The 25180-nt window shown below is 33.0% G+C and overlaps 4 protein-coding genes across 4 annotated transcripts; 2 read left to right on the top strand and 2 right to left on the bottom strand.

Annotated features, from left to right (window-relative positions):
• Window positions 1-35: 35 nt before the first annotated feature.
• Window positions 36-1217, top strand: LOC134689830 (uncharacterized). The gene has a single exon (XM_063549797.1). The coding sequence runs from the start codon at window positions 36-38 to the stop codon at window positions 1215-1217; it is 1182 nt and encodes a 393-aa protein (XP_063405867.1).
• A 162-nt stretch (window positions 1218-1379) lies between these two features.
• Window positions 1380-2222, top strand: LOC134689829 (uncharacterized). Its single transcript, XM_063549796.1, has 2 exons — window positions 1380-1435; window positions 1850-2222. Exons 1-2 carry the CDS (start codon window positions 1380-1382, stop codon window positions 2220-2222), a joined length of 429 nt encoding a protein of 142 aa, XP_063405866.1.
• A 1630-nt stretch (window positions 2223-3852) lies between these two features.
• Window positions 3853-7324, bottom strand: LOC134689637 (uncharacterized). Its single transcript, XM_063549604.1, has 2 exons — window positions 7080-7324; window positions 3853-4033 (listed from the first exon to the last, which is right to left on the bottom strand). Exons 1-2 carry the CDS (start codon window positions 7305-7307, stop codon window positions 3866-3868), a joined length of 396 nt encoding a protein of 131 aa, XP_063405674.1. The 5' UTR covers window positions 7308-7324; the 3' UTR covers window positions 3853-3865.
• Window positions 7325-12926: 5602 nt separating this feature from the next.
• LOC134689828 (uncharacterized) lies at window positions 12927-16529 on the bottom strand. Its single transcript, XM_063549795.1, has 2 exons — window positions 16287-16529; window positions 12927-13094 (listed from the first exon to the last, which is right to left on the bottom strand). The coding sequence occupies exons 1-2, from the start codon at window positions 16527-16529 to the stop codon at window positions 12927-12929; spliced, it is 411 nt and encodes a 136-aa protein (XP_063405865.1).
• Window positions 16530-25180: the final 8651 nt, after the last annotated feature.

The following is a 25180-nucleotide window of genomic DNA, read 5'->3' as shown; positions in this document are numbered from 1 at the left end:
TTGATATTGTTTTGTATTTAGATGATGGTTTTGGAATGGCTTCGGATTACGAATTATGTCGGAAAGATTCAGACTTTGTCAAAAAATCACTAAAAGAGGCTGTTTTTTTAGTCAATGTAGAAAAATCTGTTTTTGAACCTACCCAAAAGTTAGAATGGTTAGGAATCACTTGGGATTCTGCTCAATTCTGCATTTCTATTCCCGAAAGAAGATTAAATGATTTGTTACAGTCTATAGATGAAATTTTAGACATATGTTTGTTTTTCTCTGCTATGCAATTAGCTCAAGTGACTGGTAAGATCATTTCTTTATCACCCGTGTTCGGAAATTTGACTAGATTGATGACAAGATATTGCTACTTGTGCATCGTGCAAAGATTGAGCTGGGATAAATTATTACAAATAGTTTATCCAGCTGAGATTTTGAATGAGCTTAAGTTCTGGAAAACCAATGTGATTACTTTGAATAAAAAGAAATTGGCTATGTACAGCCCTTCTTCGATAGTAATATTTTCAGATGCTAGTAGTGTAGCCTGTGGGGCTAATACTGTAGAATTGGAAAATAAGATTTTTCACAAAATGTGGAACGAATTAGAGAGATGTAAAAGCTCCACCTGGAGAGAGATGAGAGCAATCGAACAGGCCCTTTTGTTGTTTAGTACTCTATTTATGGGCAAAAGTTTAAAATGGTTTACTGATAACCAAAATTGTGTACGTATAGTACAAGCTGGAAGTATGAAGGAAGATTTACAAAATCTTGCCTATTCTATTTTTTGTATTTGTAAAGAGCATAATATATTAATTGAATTACAATGGATTCCCCGCACATTGAATTCAAAGGCAGATTACATTAGCAAAATGAGTGATCATGAGGAATGGCAAATTTCAAATGAATTTTTTGAATTTTTAGAAAGTTTATGGGGACCTTTTACTGTTGATTGGGTTGCTAGCGTGATGAATAACAAGACAAAAAGGTTTAACTCACTTTTCTGGAATCCGAACGCAGAAGCTGTAGATGCGTTTACACAAAATTGGAATGGAGAAAATAATTGGCTTGTCCCCCCTATTTATTCAGTTATACGCACAATTAAACATCTGATTTACTGTAAGGCTAAAGGGTCTTTAATTGTTCCAAGATGGGTATCTGCGCCATTCTGGTCATATATTTTTAATAAAAACTTGACTTACAAAGCTTATGTTAAAGATGTGATGTGCTAGAATTTAAAGAAACGAATAGAATCTATTCAAAAGGAAGTAGTCCGAAGTGTATCTTTGGAACTGAAAATTTTTTTATCAACTGTTCTCGCAGTTAGATTAGACGCTAGTCTGTGATGTTTCACAATGACATGGTTCTGATATCAATTTTGGTATTACAGAGACATGGTGAAGGAGATTTTACGTTGTACATATTACTCAGTGGAGAATGTAAAGATGAAGTATGTTTAGCGACATGGCCCTAGTATCATATGTTGAAGTAGGATATTGTAGTAGGCATGGTTGATTGTTTAATGTCATATGCATTTTATTATAATAATTTATATGAATACTTGTTTAATTCTCCTTGATTGGGTAACACATTTTCAGATGTTTTCAAAACCAGAAGATGGAATGATATTGGTTCTTTTCGTCAGTCTCAATCTCCAGCCATGCAGCACCTGGTAGACCAGATACCTTCCTTTGTTTGTCATCTAGAGCAGCTAACACTCAACGACAGTACAGTATAGATATGTTTTCAACGCTTTTTGTAAGTAGTGTTTATCTATTAATTTTTCAAACACGTTACCTGCTTCAGTTATTTCTGTCGCATCGTATTTAGTTTATTTGACTAATATTGGTAAATCTACTATCAGCATAAATGAAGCTTTTTATGCTATAAGTTGTGCTCATAGATTAGCCGGAGTTGAAAATCCGTGTAAATCAGATTTGGTTATTTCTGTGAAGGAAGGATCTTTGAGATCTGTTGGACACATTGTGGTTAAGAAAGAACCTATAACACCAGAAATTTTGTATCAAATCTTTATGCTTTATGGTAACGATAAATCTAATCTGAAAGATGTTAGAATAGCATGTATGTGCCTTATAAGTTTTGCTGGATTTTTGAGGTATTCAGAATTAGCAAATCTGACAAGAAATAATATTGTTTTTCATGATTCGTACATCAGTTTACTGATAGAGAGTAGTAAAACTGATATTTACCGTGAGGGTAGAGATGTACTCATTTAAAAAACGGACAAAATTACATGTCCCGTTCAAATGTTGATGAAATATTTAGATTTAGCAAACATCAAGTCGGACAGTAATGGTTTGATTTTTCGTCCTTTTTCTTTTTGTAAATCTGTAAATGGTTACAAATTAAGAAATGGTAAGCTTTCTTATACTACTGCAAGAGACATTCTGTTATCTACTTTAACATCTATTGGTTTAGACAAAAAGTATTTTGGTTTGCATAGTTTGAGGTCCGGAGGCGCCACTGCTGCTGCAAATGCGCATGTGGAAGATAGAATCTTCAAAAAACATGGTCGCTGGAAATCAGATCGGGCTAAGGACGGATATGTCAAAGATAACATCAGTGAACGTCTAACAGTAACTAAAAATTTAGGAATTTAAAAAGCACACAATTGCGCCTTTCTTTGTTTAGTCGAAAATAGCTGCACATGCTGGCGAGCTATTCCTATGTAACAAGTGTTTGTTTTTATTTTATAAATACTTTATATGCGTTTGTGGTGACGAATTAGAATATAAATGTATTTATTAAAGTTGAGCATAAACGTGTTTTCTATTATGTAAACAATCACACGTGATTGTGTGTCCGCATAGTGGTCATCTATTGGTGTTTATATTGGATAAACAGGTTTGTGTTTTAAATATATGATATTTCGGATTGGTCAATATTTATCGCATTGCGTAAATATATTGAGTATGATATTTGTTATGTAAATAGCACGGGATTTTTAAAGCGCGAATAGTTGTCTTGTTTAAGTAATTTAAGATATATGGTCATTCGAAGCTCGTATACCGTTCAGTAAGGCAACTTAGTTTAGGTAAAGACCCCCCCCTCCCGGATTAAGATGCTTGTATATTTGAAATGTTTTCACGCATAGATAGAAAGATATTTATACTATCAGTAGGACATTGTTTGTTTGATTATTAAGATTTATATGTATATATGATTTCTGATTTTGTTCTTCTATTTTGTAGGCTGTCGTGTACTACGCAGCGGTGTGACCGATATCATGACATCGGGACTCAATATTTTGATTTAATAAAATTTAACAGTAAGCTGCACATGCTGGCGAGCTATTCCTATGTAACAAGTGTTTGTTTTTATTTTATAAATACTTTATATGCGTTTGAGGTGACGAATAAGAATATAACTACATTTGTACTACGAAACACAGATTGTTACGTGAGGGCTTAACCGTTTTTTCATAGTCGGACACTCTTCCAAAAGTCATATATTTTTCATGATACCTCACAGTTTTCATCTTCTAAACATTTCAAGGGAACCAGTAATGCTAAATAAACACAGAAGCGTGGCATCAAGAATTATGGGTGGCACTCCGTTAGCTTTTCATCTTGGAATACGTAAACAAACCATGGATTAAGCAAACAGTCAATAGAATAAAACACCTTTTTATGAATAAACAAATCACACTGGTTCCTTATGAATTATTTTCGCATTCACTGAACGGAGCAATCGGAACCACACAGTACTTTTCCGACTTTTGACAAAACGGTTGATAATTATCCCGACTGCAAAGATTTCTTTATTTTTCACCTTGCACTGCTTGGATCGAATCCAGCAAAGTTGCACTTGAATGGTGTCTTTCATTTATGGATAACTGTTCTAAGTTCAGAATTTATCCCTACCACTCTAAATCATCCTTAATTGTCACTCTCTTTGGTTTAACTGCAGTCAGTTTCTTTTTTAAGTTTTTATCTTCTCCTTTCATATAAAGTTCAAGCGTCCTCTGTATGACCTTGGCATGACATCTGTTCTTTCGGAATTTCCCATGGCATAGTATATCTGCAACCTGTAAGAATAAATACAAAAAAAGAAGATATAGGTATAATTGTCAATGAGACAACTTTCAACACGAGCCCAGATGACACAGAAAATAACAAGTTTAGGTCACAGAACAAACTAAATACTGACAAAACACGAACCCCATGCCAAAAATTGGGGTGATCTGAAGTTCAACGGAAATGTACGGAAGCCGGTTAGTGTCAGGGTGGAGTTTTATATTTAAGTCGTTATAGCGACTTATCTAAGTTGTTATATCGACTTAACATATTTATCTTGTTATAAAAACTTAGCTAACTTGTTATAACGACTTAGCTTATTTGTGTAAACGACTTAGCTAACTTGTTAAAACAACTTAGCTTACTTATTTAAACAATTAAGCTATCTTGTTTTAACTAATAAGCTAATTAAACTCGTTATAACAACTTAGGTAACTCGTTATAACGACCTAGCTAAGTCGTTTAAACAAATTTGCTATTTCGTTTAAACAACTTAGCTAAGTTGTTTTAACGAGATAGCTTAGTTGTTTAAACGACTTAGCTAAGTCGTAATAACGAGTTAGCTTAGTTGTTATAACGAGTTAAATCAGCTAAGCCGTTATAACAAGTAACCTAAGTCGTTTTAACGAGTAAGCTAAGTTGTTTAAACGAGTTAGCTAAGTTGTTTAAACAAGTAAGCTAAGTCGTTATAACAAGTTAGCCAAGTTGTTAAACAAGATAAATATGCTAAGTCGTTAAAACAACTTAGCTAAGTTGTTAAACCACGTTAGCTAAGTTGTTAAACCACGTTAGCTAAGTCGTTATATCAACTTAAAAATAAAACTCTACCCTGACACTTACCGGCTTCCGTACAAACAGGTCCTGTCTCCAGCATATACTCAGTATAAGATATCAATCGAAACAACACACCTAAACAGTCAAATCTGGTGAGTACATATACATTGAGTGGTTTGTTTAAGTAAGTACAAATACCTGAAGGGTTTTATTCTGGTAATATTAAAAAGAAGATGTGGTATAATTACCAATGACAAAACTGTCCACAAGAGACCAATATGACACAGACATTAACAATTATAGGCTACCGTACATATACTCAAAGTGGTTTATTCTAATTAGTTCATACACCTGATGGGGACTATTCTAGTAAGTACATATACCTGGAGTGGTTTATTCTAATTAGTAAGTTTCATTTACGATGGTCAAGAAAAAAAAGAAAACTGTCGTTATGAAGAAATCTATCCAAAAGGTTGGCTCGATTGAGAACAGCCCTTCGATGAAATGACTACACATGAAACGAGGGATCAATTTCATGTGATAAAAGCTTTTGTTTCGTTGTAAAAAAACTTCTTAGTACGAAAGGGAACATCAGTATTTTTCTTTTAAAGAAACTTTCCCTACGAAATATACTGGTATTATATAATCAAAACATGTCCAATAATTTGTTATATTCCAGGACGTATATATTCTTTATTATTAAAAGTATAGTGGCCCAATCAATTACAAAAGTTGTTTAAAATACAATGAATAGTTTTCCCTTTTAAATTAAAAAATAAGTTTGAGAGCATAATCATAGACACAATGGGCAAAATCATCTTATTTAAGTGAAAGGGGGAAAGGGGGGGGGGGGGGTAGAAAAAAATTAAAATTTTAAACAAAAAATATAGTTATGTTATTTGGCGAAAAAAATAATAATGTGGCGAAAAATATATTGTTTTGGCGAAAGAGGTGGCGAAAAAAATAATAGACCATGGGGAAACCCTGACTCCAGGTATATGAACTTACTAGAATAAACCCCTTCGGGTGTATGTACTTACTAGAATTAACCCCTTCAGATATATGTACTTACTAGAATTAACCCCTCCAGGTGCATGTACTAATTAGAATAAACCTCTTCAGGTGTATGTACTTACTACAATAAACCTCTTCAGGTGTATGTACTTACTAGAATAAACTACTCCAGGCAGGGTTTCCGCTGGCGGTCGCCATTTTCGCAATTTGCGAAAAAAATAATAATTGTGGCGATAAAAATTCGTCATTTGCGAAAGAATTTGGCGAAAGAAATATATAAAACGATTTATTTTCCTCCATCTTGTTTATTTACTTTTTTCGAGTTTCTCGGACTTTACCCGATCAGACAATACTCGGAAATCACCTTGACCTCATTAACGTCTGGACAGAAAATGAATTTAGCAGAAGCCATTTAATCATATCATTTTGTCAAACAATTCAATCAGCACCTTTATTAATATAGTCCTTTGTTGTCGATAGAAATAAAATGTAATCAGCTGATTATTCATTTTCTGTCCAGACGTTAATGAGGTCAAGGTGATTTCCGAGTATTGTCTGATCGGGTAAAGTCCGAGAAACTCGAAAAAAGTAAATAAACAAGATGGAGGAAAATAAATCGTTCTTTATATTTCTTTCGCCAAATTCTTTCGCAAATGACGAAATTTTATCGCCACAATTATTATTTTTTTCGCAAATTGCAAAAATGGCGCCAGCGGAAACCCTGCCTGGAGTAGTTTATTCTAGTAAGTACATACACCTGAAGAGGTTTATTTTAGTAAGTACATACACCTGAAGAGGTTTATTCTAATTAGTACATGCACCTGGAGGGGTTAATTCTAGTAAGTACATATATCTGAAGGGGTTAATTCTAGTAAGTACATACACCCGAAGGGGTTTATTCTAGTAAGTACATACACCTGAAGTGGTTTATTCTAATTAGTACATGCACCTGGAGGGGTTAATTCTAGTAAGTACATATACCTGAAGTGGTTTATTCTAATTAGTACATATACCTGTAGGGGTTTATTCTAGTAAGTACATACACCTGAAGGGGTTTATTCTAGTAAGTACATACACCTGAAGGGGTTTATTCTAGTAAGTACATATATCTGAAGGGGTTTATTCTAGTAAGTACATACACCTGAAGGGGTTTATTCTAGTAAGTACATACACCTGAAGGGTTTTATTCTAGTAAGTACATACTCCTGAAGGGGTTTATTCTAAAAAGTACATACACATGAAGGGGTTTATTCTAGTAAGTATATTTACCTGAAGTGGTTTATCTTTTACTGTTGGTTCATGATATTCTGTCTCTTTGTCTCCGGGGAAAATGTTAGCTTGATAGCCTGGGTTTTCAAAGATATCTTCTTTCGTCTCAAAGACATCTATGCCGCCACTTTTATGTGCTAGTATATCGTTGTCTGATTTGTTCTCAAATACGTCGATGACTTTTTTTGAAAATATATCGTTTGATTTCTTCTTGAAAATACCATCCATCTTCACCAAGACTCATTAAATACTTGCATACAAGATAAAAAAAATAGGCTTTGATATTGACAAAATGTCCATTATATCTCGTAACACATGTTTAATGGTTCTGGGTTTAAAACAGTACCTATACCTAAAATGTAGTGGTTTACTTTCAATAAGTGTGACAGTAATGGAGAGATGTCTCATTGGCACTCATACCAAATATTCTTATATCTAATTAATGATTTTTTTTCGTACTATGAAAATGTACTTTTTTTCAAAATTCAATGAATCTGATTTTTGTGTTATTATCTACAATGGACATTAACTTTATGAATAAAATCATCATAGATATCTGGATTAAAATTCTATGATTACGCCAGACGCACGTTTCGTCTCAAAAAGGCTCATCAGTGACGTTCGAATAAAAAAATGTTTTAAGGGTCTAATAAGGTACGAAGTTAAAGAGTATTGTGGACCAAAAATTCATAAAAGTTTAGCCAAATACAGCTAAGGCAATCTATTCCTGAGGTAGAAAAGCCTTAGTTTTTCAAAAACTCAAAGTTTTGTAACGACGTTAACATAATACTTCTTTCGAAAAGGGGTTGACTTATATGAGACATCAATCCAAAGTAAAAAAAATACAAAAAAAAAAGACATCTAGGGGCAAAATTATGCCAAATCAATATTCAATATCTCATGGTTAGTATATCTAACAACAATAAAAAAAAAAATAAAAAATCGCACAATTGAGTGCCATTGTTAAATATACAAATACAAGACACGCATACAAGGTATGGCAGCTTAGTTTAGGTAAAGATATGTCCGAACCAGTGCTCGATCTGAATGAAGAAGATTTGTTAAGGGACCCCTTACATGGTCAACCCGAACGTCTTAATGCTTCAAATTCACAAGCTAATCAAAACCGTGACTTAGTAGACACTTTTGGCCTTTTTAAAGACTATTTGGATAAGAAACTTGTTGATTTGAAGTCCGACATTCTGTCAGAACAAGACAATTTATCTAAGAAATTCAGAGATGAGGCTAATATTAAGTTCAAATCAGAAGGGAACCGTATTCAGTTTCGATTTAATGAGAACATTTTGGATGGCCTTAACAAAATCCACAAGGATCTCGTATCTGTTGCTTCTCCCTTTTCTTCTATTACTGGTGATTTGGTATGTAAACTTAAAGAAAGAAACAAACTCATCAGGGTCGCTGATAACTCCACTGGGGGATGGGCTACGGTTAGAGAATATGAAAGTAACGATATCGCTGAAAATGACGAGGACGAGAAAAAGATTCGCCAGGCTGAGACTAGAGCCCTCAAAACTATTAAGGAGAAAAAGACCCGCCCACAGCCGTATACAGCTAGACCTTCTCCAGCAGTTGGGAGTATCGCTACTGCCACTGCTCCTCCTCCAGCTTACGACTTCAGTCGATATCAACAGCCCTTTCGTACCAGCACTGCACGGCGTGAGCCGTGCCCCATGGACATCTGTCACTACTGCAAGCAGTATGGTCACTGGAAAAGAAACTGCCCACTCAACTTCAAGTCAGCCACAGCTTCTTCACCTAGTTACCAGCCATCCAAACAGCAATGATACAGTTACTGTTAATGATAAGTATCTAGATATAAGTTTATTATCTTCTAGCTTTGAATCACAGGCACTTGTCTCCGAATTTTTTTTTCCCTATATACCTTATTATAACACAGTGTTATAATAAGGTATATAGGGAAAAAAATTCTGAGACAAGTGCCTGTGCTTTGAATGCAATAACGACGAACTTGACGAATTTATGTCACAAGTTCAATTTCTTGAAAAATTAGAGTTTTCTGCTAGTCATAACTTTAAAGGTGTTAAAGGCAGGCTTGCAAAACATTACGATTTTTGGGTTAAGATTGGAGCTAATGTTTTGTTTTAGATACAATTAAAAACGGTTATGTAATCCCATTTTTATTGCCTCCCCCTAGTATGCACAAAAAACAATAAATCTGCTGTTTCTAACTCAGAATTTGTGGAAAAAGCCGTTTTAGAATTAGTTGATTCTGGATGTGCATATGAAGTTCCCTTTACGCCTTATATTGTTAATCCTTTATCAGTTGCCACCAATAAGTCCGGAAAAAAGAGGTTAATATTGGATCTTTCAATTTTAAATAAATTCGTCAAAAAAGAGAGATTTAAATTTGAAGACTGGAAAACAGATAATCAATTTTTCAAAAAAGTTCTTGTCTGTTTAAGTTCGATTTAAAGTCTGGTTATCATCATTACGACATTTGTCCTCAGCAACAAACGTTTCTTGGTTTTTCCTGGAATAACAAGTATTACTGTTTTTCAGTTTTAGTTTTTGGTCTAGCTTCTAGCCCTTACTTATTTACGAAATGTTTGAGATCTATGGTCAAATATTGGAGACAAAATTCGATTGATATTGTTTTGTATTTAGATGATGGTTTTGGAATGGCTTCGGATTGCAAATTATGTCGAAAAGATTCCGACTTTGTCAAAAAATCACTAAAAGAGGCTGTTTTTTTAGTCAATGTAGAAAAATCTGTTTTTGAACCTACCCAAAAGTTAGAATGGTTAGGAATCACTTGGGATTCTGCTCAATTCTGCATTTCTATTCCCGAAAGAAGATTAAATGATTTGTTACAGTCTATAGATGAAATTTTAGACAGATGTTTGTTTTTCTCTGCTATGCAATTAGCTCAAGTGACTGGTAAGATCATTTCTTTATCACCCGTGTTCGGAAATTTGACTAGATTAATGACAAGATATTGTTACTTGTGCATCGTGCAAAGATTGAGCTGGGATAAATTATTACAAATAGTTTATCCAGCTGAGATTTTGAATGAGCTTAAGTTCTGGAAATCCAATGTGATTACTTTGAATAAAAGGAAATTGGCTATGTACAGCCCTTCTTCGATAGTAATATTTTCAGATGCTAGTAATGTAGCCTGTGGGGCTTATACTGTAGAATTGGAAAATAAGATTTTTCACAAAATGTGGAACGAATTAGAGAGATGTAAAAGCTCCACCTGGAGAGAGATGAGAGCAATCGAACAGGCCCTTTTGTTGTTTAGTACTCTATTTATGGTCAAAAGTTTAAAATGGTTTACTGATAACCAAAATTGTGTACGTATAGTACAAGCTGGAAGTATGAAGGAGGATTTACAAAATCTTGCCTGTTCTATTTTTTGTATTTGTAAAGAGCATAATATATTAATTGAATTACAATGGATTCCCCGCACATTGAATTCAAAGGCAGATTACATTAGCAAAATGAGTGATCATGAGGAATGGCAAATTTCAAATGAATTTTTTGAATTTTTAGAAAGTTTATGGGGACCTTTTACTGTTGACAGGTTTGCTAGCGTGATGAATAACAAGACAAAAAGGTTTAACTCACTTTTCTGGAATCCGAACGCAGAAGCTGTAGATGCGTTTACACAAAATTGAAAAGGAGAAAATAATTGGCTTGTCCCCCCTATTTATTCAGTTATACGCACAATTAAACATCTGATTTACTGTAAGGCTAAAGGGTCTTTAATTGTTCCAAGATGGGTATCTGCGCCATTCTGGTCATATATTTTTAATAAAAACTTGACTTACAAAGCTTATGTTAAAGATGTGCTAGAATTTAAAGAAAAGAATAGAATCTATTCAAAAGGAAGTAGTCCGAAGTGTATCTTTGGAACTGAAATTTTTTTATCAACTGTTCTCGCAGTTAGATTAGACGCTAGTCTGTGATGTTTCACAATGACATGGTCCTGATATCAATTTTGGTATTGCAGAGACATGGTGAATGAGATTTTACTTTGTACATATTACTCAGTGGAGAATGTAAAGATGAAGTATGTTTAGCGACATGGCCCTAGTATCATATGTTGTAGTATGATATTGTAGTAGGCATGGTTGATTGTTTAATGTCATATGCATTTTATTATAATAATTTATATGAATACTTGTTTAATTCTCCTTGATTGGGTAACACATTTTTCAGATGTTTTCAAAACCAGAAGATGGAATGATATTGGTTCTTTTCGTCAGTCTCAATCTCCAGCCATGCAGCACCTGGTAGACCAGATACCTTCCTTTGTTTGTCATCTAGAGCAGCTAACACTCAACGACAGTATAGATATGTTTTCAACGCTTTTTGTAAGTAGTGTTTATCTATTAATTTTTCAAACACGTTACCTGCTTCAGTTATTTCTGTCGCATCGTATTTAGTTTATTTGACTTATATTGGTAAATCTACTAGCAGCATAAATGAAGCTTTTTATGCTATAAGTTGGGCTCATAGATTAGCCGGAGTTGAAAATCCGTGTAAATCGGATTTGGTTATTTCTGTGAAGGAAGGATCTTTGAGATCTATTGGACACATTGTGGTTAAGAAAGAACCTATAACACCAGAAATTTTGTATCAAATCTTTATGCTTTATGGTAACGATAAATCTAATCTGAAAGATGTTAGAATAGCATGTATGTGCCTTATAAGTTTTGCTGGATTTTTGAGGTATTCAGAATTAGCAAATCTGACAAGAAATAATATTGTTTTTCATGATTCGTACATCAGTTTACTGATAGATAGTAGTAAAACTGATATTTACCGTGAGGGTAGAGATGTACTCATTTCAAAAACGGACAAAATTACATGTCCCGTTAAAATGTTGATGAAATATTTAGATTTAGCAAACATCAAGTCGGACAGTAATGATTTGATTTTTCGTCCTTTTTCTTTTTGTAAATCTGTAAATGGTTACAAATTAAGAAATGGTAAGCTTTCTTATACTACTGCAAGAGACATTCTGTTATCTACTTTAACATCTATTGGTTTAGACAAAAAGTATTTTGGTTTGCATAGTTTGAGGTCCGGAGGCGCCACTGCTGCTGCAAATGCGCATGTGGAAGATAGAATCTTCAAAAAACATGGTCGCTGGAAATCAGATCGGGCTAAGGACGGATATGTCAAAGATAACATCAGTGAACGTCTAACAGTAACTAAAAATTTAGGAATTTAAAAAGCACACAATTGCGCCTTTCTTTGTTTAGTCGAAAATAGCTGCACATGCTGGCGAGATATTCCTATGTAACAAGTGTTTGTTTTTATTTTATAAATACTTTATATGCGTTTGAGGTGACGAATTAGAATATAACTACATTTGTACTACGAAACACAGATTGTTACGTGAGGGCTTAACCGTTTTTTCATAGTCGGACACTCTTCCAAAAGTCATATATTTTTCATGATACCTCACAGTTTTCATCTTCTAAACATTTCAAGGGAACCAGTAATGCTAAATAAACACAGAAGCGTGGCATCAAGAATTATGGGTGGCACTCCGTTAGCTTTTCACCTTGGAATACGTAAACAAACCATGGATTAAGCAAACAGTCAATAGAATAAAACACCTTTTATGAATAAACAAATCACACTGGTTCCTTTTGAATTATTTTCGCATTCACTGAACGGAGCAATCGGAACCACACAGTACTTTTCCGACTTTTGACAAAACGGTTGATAATTATCTCGACTGCAAAGATTTCTTTATTTTTCACCTCGCACTGCTTGGATCGAATGCAGCAAAGTTGCACTTGAATGGTGTCTTTCATTTATGGATAACTGTTCTTAGTTCAGAATTTATCCCTACCTCACTAAATCATCCTTAATTGTCACTCTCTTTGGTTTAACTGCAGTCAGTTTCTTTTTTAAGTTTTTATCTTCTCCTTTCATATAAAGTTCAAGCGTCCTCTGTATGACCTTGGCATGACATCTGTTCTTTCGGAATTTCCCATGGCATAGTATATCTGCAACCTGTAAGAATAAATACAAAATAAGAAGATATAGGTATAATTGTCAATGAGACAACTTTCAACACGAGCCCAGATGACACAGAAAATAACAAGTTTAGGTCACAGAACAAACTAAATACTGACAAAACACGAACCCCATGCCAAAAATTGGGGTGATCTGAAGTTCAACGGAAATGTACGGAAGCCGGTTAGTGTCAGGGTGGAGTTTTATATTTAAGTCGTTATAGCGACTTATCTAAGTTGTTATATCGACTTAACATATTTATCTTGTTATAAAAACTTAGCTAACTTGTTATAACGACTTAGCTTACTTGTGTAAACGACTTAGCTAACTTGTTAAAACAACTTAGCTTACTTATTTAAACAATTAAGCTAACTTGTTTTAACTAATAAGCTAATTAAACTCGTTATAACAACTTAGGTAACTCGTTATAACGACCTAGCTAAGTTGTTTTAACGAGATAGCTTAGTTGTTTAAACGACTTAGCTAAGTCGTAATAACGAGTTAGCTTAGTTGTTATAACGAGTTAAATCAGCTAAGCCGTTATAACAAGTAACCTAAGTCGTTTTAACGAGTAAGCTAAGTTGTTTAAACGAGTTAGCTAAGTTGTTTAAACAAGTAAGCTAAGTCGTTATAACAAGTTAGCCAAGTTGTTAAACAAGATAAATATGCTAAGTCGTTAAAACAACTTAGCTAAGTTGTTAAACCACGTTAGCTAAGTTGTTAAACCACGTTAGCTAAGTCGTTATATCAACTTAAAAATAAAACTCTACCCTGACACTTACCGGCTTCCGTACAAACAGGTCCTGTCTCCAGCATATACTCAGTATAAGATATCAATCGAAACAACACACCTAAACAGTCAAATCTAGTGAGTACATATACATTGAGTAGTTTGTTTAAGTAAGTACAAATACCTGAAGGGTTTTATTCTGGTAATATTAAAAAGAAGATGTGGTATAATTACCAATGACAAAACTGTCCACAAGAGACCAATATGACACAGACATTAACAATTATAGGCTACCGTACATATACTCAAAGTGGTTTATTCTAATTAGTTCATACACCTGATGGGGATTATTCTAGTAAGTACATATACCTGGAGTGGTTTATTCTAATCGTTGTAAAAAAACCTTCTTAGTACGAAAGGGAACATCAGTATTTTTCTTTTAAAGAAACTTTCCCTACGAAATATACTGGTATTATATTATCAAAACATGTCCAATAATTTGTTATATTCCAGGACGTATATATTCTTTATTATTAAAAGTATAGTGGCCCAATCAATTAGAAAAGTTGTTTAAAATGCAATGAATAGTTTTCCCTTTTAAATTAAAAAATAAGTTTGAAAGCATAATCATAGACACAATGGGCAAAATCATCTTATTTAAGTGAAAGGGGGAAGGGGGGGGGGGGGGTGGTAGAAAAAAATAAAAATTTTAAACAAAAAATATAGTTATGTTATTTGGCGAAAAAAATAATAATGTGGCGAAAAATATATTGTTTTGGCGAAAGAGGTGGCGAAAAAAATAATAGACCATGGGGAAACCCTGACTCCAGGTATATGAACTTACTAGAATAAACCCCTTCGGGTGTATGTACTTACTAGAATTAACCCCTTCAGATATATGTACTTACTAGAATTAACCCCTCCAGGTGCATGTACTAATTAGAATAAACCTCTTCAGGTGTGTGTACTTACTAGAATAAACTACTCAGGCAGGGTTTCCGCTGGCGGTCGCCATTTTCGCAATTTGCGAAAAAAATAATAATTGTGGCGATAAAAAATCGTCATTTGCGAAAGAATTTGGCGAAAGAAATATATAGAACGATTAATTTTCCTCCATCTTGTTTATTTACTTTTTTCGAGTTTCTCGGACTTTACCCGATCAGACAATACTCGGAAATGACCTTGACCTCATTAACGTCTGGACAGAAAATAAATAATCAGCTGATTACATTTTATTTCTATCGATATAGAATTTATTTACCACTTTGCGACGCACGTGTTTGAAGCTGTTGTTGTGACGAAAAATGTCCAAAAGCAAGAAAAATCTCGGATTTAAAACTTTAAAACTTTAATTATCCTTTGACTTAAATATCGGTAATTGATTAGGAAGACGTTTTTAAAGTCGTTTGAGTGACGCACGTGTTTCAAGCTTTTGGACATTTTTCGTCACAACAACAGCTTTCTTTTCTAAACTATCTTTAAAAGCAGAGGAGAAGTCAAAAGTTTGCTTCAAACACGTGCGTCGCAAAGTGGTAAATAAATACTATATGTGACATTTAGCAGAAGCCATTTAACCATATCATTTTGTCAAACAATTCAATCAACACCTTTATTAATATAGTCCTTTGTTGTCGATAGAAATAAAATGTAATCAGCTGATTATTCATTTTCTGTCCAGACGTTAATGAGGTCAAGGTGATTTCCGAGTATTGTCTGATCGGGTAAAGTCCGAGAAACTCGAAAAAAGTAAATAAACAAGATGGAGGAAAATAAATCGTTCTATACATTTCTTTCGCCATATTCTTTCGCAAATGACGAATTTTTATCGATACAATTATTATTTTTTTCGCAAATTGCGAAAATGGCGCCAGCGGAAACCCTGCCTGGAGTAGTTTATTCTAGTAAGTACATACACCTGAAGAGGTTTATTCTAGTAAGTACATACACCTGAAGAGGTTTATTCTAGTAAGTACATACACCTGAAGAGGTTTATTCTAATAAGTACATGCACCTGGAGGGGTTAATTCTAGTAAGTACATATATCTGAAGGGGTTAATTCTTGTAAGTACATACACCCGAAGGGGTTTATTCTAGTAAGTACATACACCTGAAGTGGTTTATTCTAATTAGTAAATGCACCTGGAGGGGTTAATTCTAGTAAGTACATATACCTGAAGTGGTTTATTCTAATTAGTACATATGCCTGTAGGGGTTTATTCTAGTAAGTACATACACATGAAGGGGTTTATTCTAGTAGGTACATACACCTGAAGGGGTTTATTCTAGTAAGTACATATATCTGAAGGGGTTTATTCTAGTAAGTACATACACCTGAAGGGGTTTATTCTAGTAAGTACATACACCTGAATGGTTTTATTCTAGTAAGTACATACACCTGAAGGGGTTTATTCTAGAAAGTACATACACATGAAGGGGTTTATTCTAGTAAGTATATTTACCTGAAGTGGTTTATCTTTTACTGTTGGTTCATGATATTCTGTCTCCTTGTCTCCGGGGAAAATGTTAGCTTGATAGCCTGGGTTTTCAAAGATATCTTCTTTCGTCTCAAAGACATCTATGCCGCCACTTTTATGTGCTAGTATATCGTTGTCTGATTTGTTCTCAAATACGTCGATGACTTTTTTTGAAAATATATCGTTTGATTTCTTCTTGAAAATACCATCCAACTTACCAAGACTCATTAAATACCTGCATACAAGATAAAAAAAAAGGCTTTGATATTGACAAAATGTCCATTATATCTCGTAACACATGTTTAATGGTTCTGGGTTTAAAACAGTACCTATACCTTAAATGTAGTGGTTTACTTTCAATAAGTGTGACAGTAATGGAGAGACGTCTCATTGGCACTCATACCAAATATTCTTATATCTAATTAATGATTTTTTTTCGTACTATGAAAATGTACTTTTTTTCAAAATTCAATGAATCTGATTTTTGTGTTATTATCTACAATGGACATTAACTTTATGAATAAAATCATCATAGATATCTGGATTAAAATTCTATGATTACGCCAAACGCGCGTTTCGTCTCAAAAAGGCTCATCAGTGACGTTCGAATAAAAAAATGTTTTAAGGGTCTAATAAGGTACGAAGTTGAAGAGCATTGTGGACCAAAAATTCATAAAAGTTTTGCCGAATACAGCTAAGGCAATCTATTCCTGAAGTAGAAAAGCCTTAGTTTTTCAAAAACTCAAAGTTTTGTAACGACGTTAACATAATACTTCTTTCGAAAAGGGGTTAACTTATATGAGACATCAATCCAAAGTAAAAAAAATACAAAAAAAAAGACATCTTGGGGCAAAATTATGCCAAATCAATATTCAATATCTCATGGTTAGTATATCTAACAACAATAAAAAAAATTAAAAAAACGCACAATTGAGTGTCATTGTTAAATATACAAATACAAGACACGCATACAAGGTATCGGCATCTGACTTAAGACAGGCGCATTATTGAAATGGGGTCAATATTTCTTTGCGAGATTTCAACCTAATCACCTTCCGAAGGGATTTGGATATCAAGACTTTTGCTTCAAGGGGTGATGGACATTGAGAGAAAAGCCATAAATCAAAGACTCCCAAGTTTGTGTTTTACTATCCTCGTATGAATGTTTCACTGAATATAACGATGACATATAATTCACACAAAAAACATGATTTTTCTTTAATTTCTTACGAGAGTTGTTATGAATAAGAATAGAATAAAATTGTTTATTATATTGTCACATCTTCATTGAAACAAGGCATTCACACAATATTCATATACATACAAACAACTATCAATATCCAGCCAAACAAAAATGACTTATGAGACACTGATCCTTAAAACCAAAATATATACAAAAATATACTATTTAAAGTGGTAAATAATCTCATAAAAGTTATATCAAAATGGAACAAGTAGCTTAAAATATAAATAATTCTTATTTTAAAAAAGATGTGTTTTAACTATGAAACATGAAATACTATAAAATTGGGTAAAAATCTTATAAAATTATGCATTAAAAAAGTTGATTAATGGAAAATATTACTGTAAAAATACTTTTCTACGCAAAAAAAAGTTATGTAAACATTTGCAAAAATAATACTGGATATTGGTACAATTGATAATTTCAATAATTTTTCTGTCTCTTTTATCGTCATGGTTAAGGTATCTGTATAAGGAATACATGTCGTCGAACAGAGTTACGAACGACAATTATTTATAAGCAGTATAACAAGATTTTGACAGAATCAAAGATGTTCTTTCAAAGGAAACCTTATGTAAACGTGTTTATAGTAAAACTCAGTCATTTCAGTAACTAAAACGCATTCATTGTTTTGTTATAATTGATGTTTCACGAGACTTTGAAATTAAAGTGCTCCCCATGTATTTTTTGATGTCCGTTATAATGTGTCCTTTAAATTATTCAATTAATAGTCCAACATTCAATTATTGAATAAGAAGAAAGCTTTTAAATCGAATCAAATTAATTGAACTGGAAATTGTCAAAATAATCCTTTATTACACCTACTACTAACTGAAAGACTGACTTAAACATAATAAAATCGTTTCTTATGAACGATTACAGATTCTATTTCTTGATTTCATTCAATATACATTACTATTATGAGTTTAATTCATAAAAAAAAGAAATGATACATTAAGACTATAAACGAAAAAATATATAATATGTCTACGAACTTACAAGTAAAGCTCATCTTAAGTCTCAATACACTGTACAATATTTGAAATATTTAAATTAAATAATTGCCTTTTGTTTTAATTGTAAAATATGTTAAAGACGATAACCAATCGGACAAACTTAAAGTTACAACAAACAAACATAAGATAAATAGATAACATACATTTAAAGTTATATCATCAAACTGGTCCCTTTAAACTGGTTTCATATTTGCATTGATTGCCATCGTGCCTATACGTTGTCCCCCTGTCCTTTGTTACATATCCTGTGATAGAATATTCAGTAAGACTTATAGATATAGGAAGATGTGGTGTGAGTGCCAATGAGACAACTCTCTATCCAAATAACAATTTAAAAAGTAAACAATTATAGGTTAAAGTACGGCCTTCAACACGGAGCCTTGGCTCACACCGAACAACAAGCTATAAAGGGCCCCAAATTACTATTCAAACGGGAATATATGTTTTTCTATACGGTCTGACAGACTTTGTATATATTAAACAACTAAAGAAACGCACAAACTGCATTCATTTCTTTGAAGTGATCAATACTCGTTGTTTGTTGTTAGTGTCTAAAAGCGTTATATGTCCAATTTGAATTTGAATAATCTCAGACTTTTGATATTTAAATTTTTGGGACGAGTGCACATTTGGTCTGTAACCTCTTGGATTGATAACAAGGCTATGCTGAAAATATTTATAGATTTTACCATTACCGATCAAATATATTGTAATATGTTTTTTGGAAAAGGCCATGTAAGTGTCGATTTATCTGTAAAATAATTTTCCCAATAATCAAAATCCTTCGAAATAGTAAGAATTTTTCATCCTTGAATGGTCTGATGTGGCTTATAACTTTTGTAATGATTTATTTCAATGCTTTTAATTTTGTAAGAGAATTGGCTTTCCAAATGGTTTGATTCGGTTCACACTGATACATTGTTTTGTAGACAAAAGCATTTTCTATTGTATATGTTTATTTTTATCTTTCATACTGTTTATAAGATATATACACAAATTGTTAGGTAAATGCCCCAAATACCTTGTTAACTGCCCAGCGGTTATGTGAAATGTCTTTTTTTGTGTAATTGGTTTGCTGTTTTTTGAACATGTCACAAACCACATAAATACATGTACATGTCACCATACCAAACGCATTTTTGAACTCCGAACAGACTGGTCTTCAATTTCTTCCTGATGCCCTGATCCTTCGGCAATCTTCAGCAATTATCAAGTTTAAATCCTTTGTATTCCAAATTGAGGAAACAAAGTCAGCAGTTTTATTAACGATTTGAAAAAAATATCCGGTCTATAATTGAAGGCCGTACAGCTGCCCACAATTGGTTATATTCTCTATGTGTGAACTCAGGCTTGGACGGATAGTTGTTTGATTGCGACCCCACTCACTAAATCTCCTTATTTATATGATGTCTGGTTACTGTGTTATTTTATTAAATAGATACACATTTCAAGTAGAGGCCGTTTTTCTCTGGAGTAAAATTACATACGATATAAATGTTTATCAGTTTACTGATAAAACAGTTTATTAAAAGTTTAAATTCCGTATTTCTTCTTGAGTCCCTATTTTTACGTATTCTTAACCTTGTACGAGTGTGCGATCTTTTCACTGTGTGACGTCACCATCATACATACGTCACGTTTAGCATTTGAAAAAGTTCGACAACAGAGCTTGCTTTAATCTTTAAACAATCCAGTTCCATCCCGAAATGTGGTGAAGCCTCAAAAGAGTTATAGACAAATTAATATAAAGTTATGGTATCGCTTAGGAAAAAAGACAATTTCGAATCGAAAAAGACTAATAGACACAATGCCTCATGGCACCTCGTGCGAATAAGAACATTGATGTGATGGCTATACTTCTTCTACCCAATGTAGCTGGAATACAAGCAGAACTAAGTGTAATGTTTCCATTCAAAAACCAATAATCATGCTGAGTTTCACCAAGACACAGAAGCCAATTCAGGAAAGGCGTATTGTTGTGAGATCCGATGTCGAGAATAAATTATCAGTGCAAGGAAATCCAAGATGGTCCAAGATGTCACAACAGTAAATTGCAACAGAGGAGTTTCTAGATGAGATTGATCCACCGATTAAGCAAAAGTAATGGTATATACATATACAATGTATATCCTTACAGGGTTTCTATAAGTCACCCCCTGTTTTTAATCCAAATTAGAGACTCGAGTTACTAAATAAAGTTTGGGAGAATTTTCCTAGTTAGTCACGTTTCCAAATGTATTTCTAGTATACTTGACCCATTTGGGGCTCGTATCCCTAAAGAGATTAAGGAGAAAAATTGTACTGGAGAGCTATTTTTTTTATTTTAGGGATTTAGTCCATCCAATTTTTATTTACGGTTTGTTATTTAATATTTCACATAATATATTTAAATTCCATTTTGCAGATTCGCAATTTGAAAGCTGAACAAGGAGATATCTCTACGGTTTTATTATTTCCTAAGGGGTATGCAGTTTTTGTCTTATGAGCATATTACCTTTTTCAAACTAAATACACCTTTTAAAGAAGAACCCATGTTTTACATTTTAAATGGGTCTCAATTGACTCGTTTTTCGGTTTATTTCCTTACTTAAGAAAGCCCCTTTTTCTTGGCGTCAAAGACCAAATACTTGCACATACGTTAAGATTGTAAATAGATTAAGCATCGCATTTGAGCAGAATGTTGGATACAGACATAATAGTTTGGTGTCTAGTGCATACACCAGCTACATTCGTATTTGGTAAATAATAGAGATATGGAGAGCATAAAAAAATATTCTATATGTTTTCTAATAATTTTAACCAAAACTTTGTCGGGCCTGCGACTTCTGTCACAAAAAGCTTGACATAGGGATAACAATCCGGCCTCGGCGACCTCTTTAGAGGGTAATATTTTAGTAACCTGAATTCTTCATACTTTGTAAATAGAGTTTTTTATGTTATGAAGTTTCTGTCTTCACTTCATTTTCATGGTTCAGTTACAACTTGATTAAACTTTAATAGTTTTTAGCATTTTTAATTTCTGATTATGAGTAATATGATAACTATATTTGATATGTGCATTACTTGCAAGGTCATCTTACCCGTCAGACAGTTTTGGAGTTAAGTCCATATCTCATATTCTAGATGGTGTATATATTGGTTGACTTGTGAGTTGTATATGTCTATCTGGAAAGTGTCGGCTGACACTCACTTCATTTTAATGGTTCAGTGGTTAAAGATAAAAGTTTTTGTCTGTTCTTTTATGGATTTAATAATCAACTACTAGTGTATTTGGTGTATTAGATTTTTTTTCGATATACATGTCAGTCTGGCATTTTTTATTTGACCTTGAACTCATTTCGACGGTTCATTGCTTAACATTGATTTTGGATTTTGGTTTTCCTTACAATATTAGCGAACAATCAACTACATTTGGTATATGGAACGATTGTTACGTGTATTAGTCTAGCGACTTAATCCAATATTCTGGTACAATTGATCACTTTATGGGAAAAGCACGAAGCTTTGCATGTTGCTAGGTATGATGATAATAAACGTTTTGGGATATGGAATCATGTGAAAAGCCTGACCAAACATTGTATTCCAGATAAAAAGCATTTACCTGGGTACAGAAACTTCCTAAGGACTTTCATCAATGTCCTAATATACTTAAATGTTCATTATTACCATAACTAACACTGCAGAAAGTGTCACGCAAATACTCTAAAGATGTCTACTATACCAATGTATTGGAATTAGACTCTTGACTGCTGGGCGGCTATTTAGGAATGTCGACCATAAAGGATTAAATGGCTTCAGATTCAAAAGTGTACATAAGCATCATTACTAGCAATGTGTTTCATGTTTTACACCTAAATGGTCGAAATATTGAACTTATAAAGTGTTATTAACAATACTGCAGGTTTAAATAATTCGTAGTTCATACATGTAAACAGAAAATTTAAAGAAACCAAACATTCTCATCAATAATTTATGTCAGCAAACATGTGCTACGGTCTATTGGTTGTAAAAACACACCAAAGATAGCAGGCTTAATTTAATAACGGTGATGTGGTTTCGTTCAAAACAGTTGGGATAGCCAATTAAAATTTAAAAAAAAATGATATCATTATATGAACCGAGTTTTCCAAAAAGTTATGTCAAATACGAATAAGGTAATATACACCACCTGATAATATAATTGTTTTTATTATTTATTTCTGTTATGAACGGCAAATGCAATTGTGTCAGCATAAAAGAGCTGATTACAAGTGTAATAAAGTCCAAACAAGTTAATATAACTTTTGGAGACCCATCCATTCGTCACACTGAAGATCATAAACCCACAATGTGTGCTTATTTGGGAGTTATGAACATTTGTTAGACTAGAAAAAAGTAATCATGTAGAGAATTTCGTTTTAGACGTTGTTGGAAGCCAAGAATCTTAGATTATTATACAGTATACATAACTAAAAAATAGATATCTGCTGTCTCTCTTTTATATGAAAATACATACTTAAAAATATATTAATATTAATATGAATCTGATTTACTATGGTTGCTAAGCAAAATATTATATCATGGATACATTTCGTGTTACCTTGGAAACATTGAAATAAGAATTATGCTAAAATTGCACATCTACACTCAAGATACTGATGCATATCCTTTAGTTCCACGTTCCACGTTTCAAGCTTACAGATTACATTCAATGATACTAAAAAAACCTTTGAAATGTTCTTAAACTGTTAACTTAAAACTAACCATGTGGATTCATTATTATTCGTTGGATACCAATTTTCGTGGATTTCGTGGGCACAGTCATACCACGAAATTAAATATTTAACGAATGATTATTATTCTATAAGTTTGTATGCAGACTTCAGCAAAACCACGAAATTGAATATCCACGAATATGCAAGTTTTTCCTAATCCACGAAAATTGGTACCCACGAAAATAAATGAATCCACAGTTTACGTTGCTTAGGAAATCTCGAGTTGATATGAAGGGTTATACAGATACAAAGTCAAATTGTTATTTAATGCAAACATGGTTACTAAATAAACTAATATAGGAGTCGATTTAATATAAGTTTTATGAAACCATTTTCTTTTTTCTTTTTTTTTCGGATAACATGGTCCGTTTTTGTGATCAATAGGCAATATTGTGGTTGCTAGGTTGCTATTTAAAACTTCTCAAAAGTAAAGATGTAACAATAATAAATATTCTAGTGTTTGGTAACACGTTACCTTTCATTTTAATATAGTTAGAAGTATTTTTCTAGGGCACTTGAATTACAGATTGATATTATGGTTCATTTATAAAACCCGTTGCTAGGCAACCAAATAATCGCAAATAGTAATGATGGATTGAATATTAAGTCATTTGAAGAGGGGGCCAAAAAAAGTTCCTTATTTTAGAAGCATTTTCCCCAAAATGAAAATCTTGAATGCTATTAAATAAACTTATCATAGATACCAGGATTGAAATTTTATATAAACGCCAGACGCGCGTTTCGTCTACAAAAGACTCATCAGTGACGCTCGAATATAAAAATGTTAAAAGTACGAAGTTGAAGAGCATTGAGGACCAAACATTTCTAAAAGTTTGGCCAAATACAGCTAAGGTAATCTATTCCTAAAGAAGAAAATCCTTAGTATTTCAATAATTCAAAAGAAATTTAACAGTTAATTTATAATTATGAACATATCAATGATTACTAAAGTCAACACCGAAGTGCTGACTACTGGGCTTGTGAAACCCGCGGGGGGGAAATAAATATCTACCAGCAGTGGCATCAACCCAGTGGTTGTAAATAAACTAATCATAGATACCAGGATTGATATGTTATATTAACGCCAGACGCGTGTTTCGTTTACATAAGACTCACCAGTTACGCTCGAATAAAAATGTAAAAAGGCCAAAAAAGGTACGAAGTTGAAGAGCTTTGAGGACCAAAAATTCCCAAAGGTTTTGCCAAAAACAGCTCAAGTAAATCTACTCAAGAGGAAGAAAAGCCTTAGTATTTCAATGATTGAAGTTTTGTTAAAAATCGATCATTACATTTAACGCATTTTTTCCCCAAAGTTTTAAATGCATTTGAAACTGTTGAGGCTATTTAAACAAATTAGCAAATACAGATTTATCAAACCATAGTTTGACAAAACAAATGGCTTACTTTTGGGGGCTTCTAAAAGAAAATGATTTAAATTTGATAATAATCAAATGGATCACAGGCAATGTTTAAACATTAGGGTTTGTCATGGTTATTAAAATGATAGCGATGATATTTGGAGAAAAATGATAGAAAAGGTAAAAATTGTATACACGTATGGAAAAGTAGGAAGCTTACATTTACAGGTAAAACAGTTAGAGTGAACAATATGATACTTTCTCTCTGTTGATACGAGATCGAAATACGAGGAATTCAAGATAAATATACTAAAGAGCTAAATCATATAACTTGTAATTTTATATGGGACGGAAAAGTTTGAATTAAATAAAAAAAGGGGATGGGAATGGTAAGTATAGATACGTTCATAAAAAGTAAACTAACAAAAATTGTATATCAATCAATTCAGGAGCCATAAAAAAGCTAAAATGCGATCGGTAAGTCTTGACTGCGGAAATTTGATGAAAA

The sequence above is a fragment of the Mytilus trossulus genome, chromosome 11 (genome assembly GCF_036588685.1).
Source record: "Mytilus trossulus isolate FHL-02 chromosome 11, PNRI_Mtr1.1.1.hap1, whole genome shotgun sequence".
NCBI classification, from domain to species: domain Eukaryota; kingdom Metazoa; phylum Mollusca; class Bivalvia; order Mytilida; family Mytilidae; genus Mytilus; species Mytilus trossulus.
The sequence above is the reverse complement of the archived record's forward strand: the minus strand, read 5'-3'. Positions and strand labels throughout refer to the sequence as shown.

What these genes read in the sequence shown, in the direction of transcription:
- LOC134689830 (XM_063549797.1), top strand. Translation starts at nt 36, where the DNA reads ATGGCTTCGGATTACGAATTATGTCGGAAAGATTCAGACTTTGTCAAA.
- LOC134689829 (XM_063549796.1), top strand. Translation starts at nt 1,380, where the DNA reads ATGGTGAAGGAGATTTTACGTTGTACATATTACTCAGTGGAGAATGTA. An exon ending in GTGGAGAATGTAAAGATGAA is followed by an intron (nt 1,436 to 1,849) that starts GTATGTTTAGCG and finishes ATCTACTATCAG; the next exon opens with CATAAATGAAGCTTTTTATG.
- LOC134689637 (XM_063549604.1), bottom strand. Translation starts at nt 7,307, where the DNA reads ATGGATGGTATTTTCAAGAAGAAATCAAACGATATATTTTCAAAAAAA. An exon ending in TAAAAGATAAACCACTTCAG is followed by an intron (nt 4,034 to 7,079) that starts GTAAATATACTT and finishes TTATTCTTACAG; the next exon opens with GTTGCAGATATACTATGCCA.
- LOC134689828 (XM_063549795.1), bottom strand. Translation starts at nt 16,529, where the DNA reads ATGAGTCTTGGTAAGTTGGATGGTATTTTCAAGAAGAAATCAAACGAT. An exon ending in TAAAAGATAAACCACTTCAG is followed by an intron (nt 13,095 to 16,286) that starts GTAAATATACTT and finishes TTATTCTTACAG; the next exon opens with GTTGCAGATATACTATGCCA.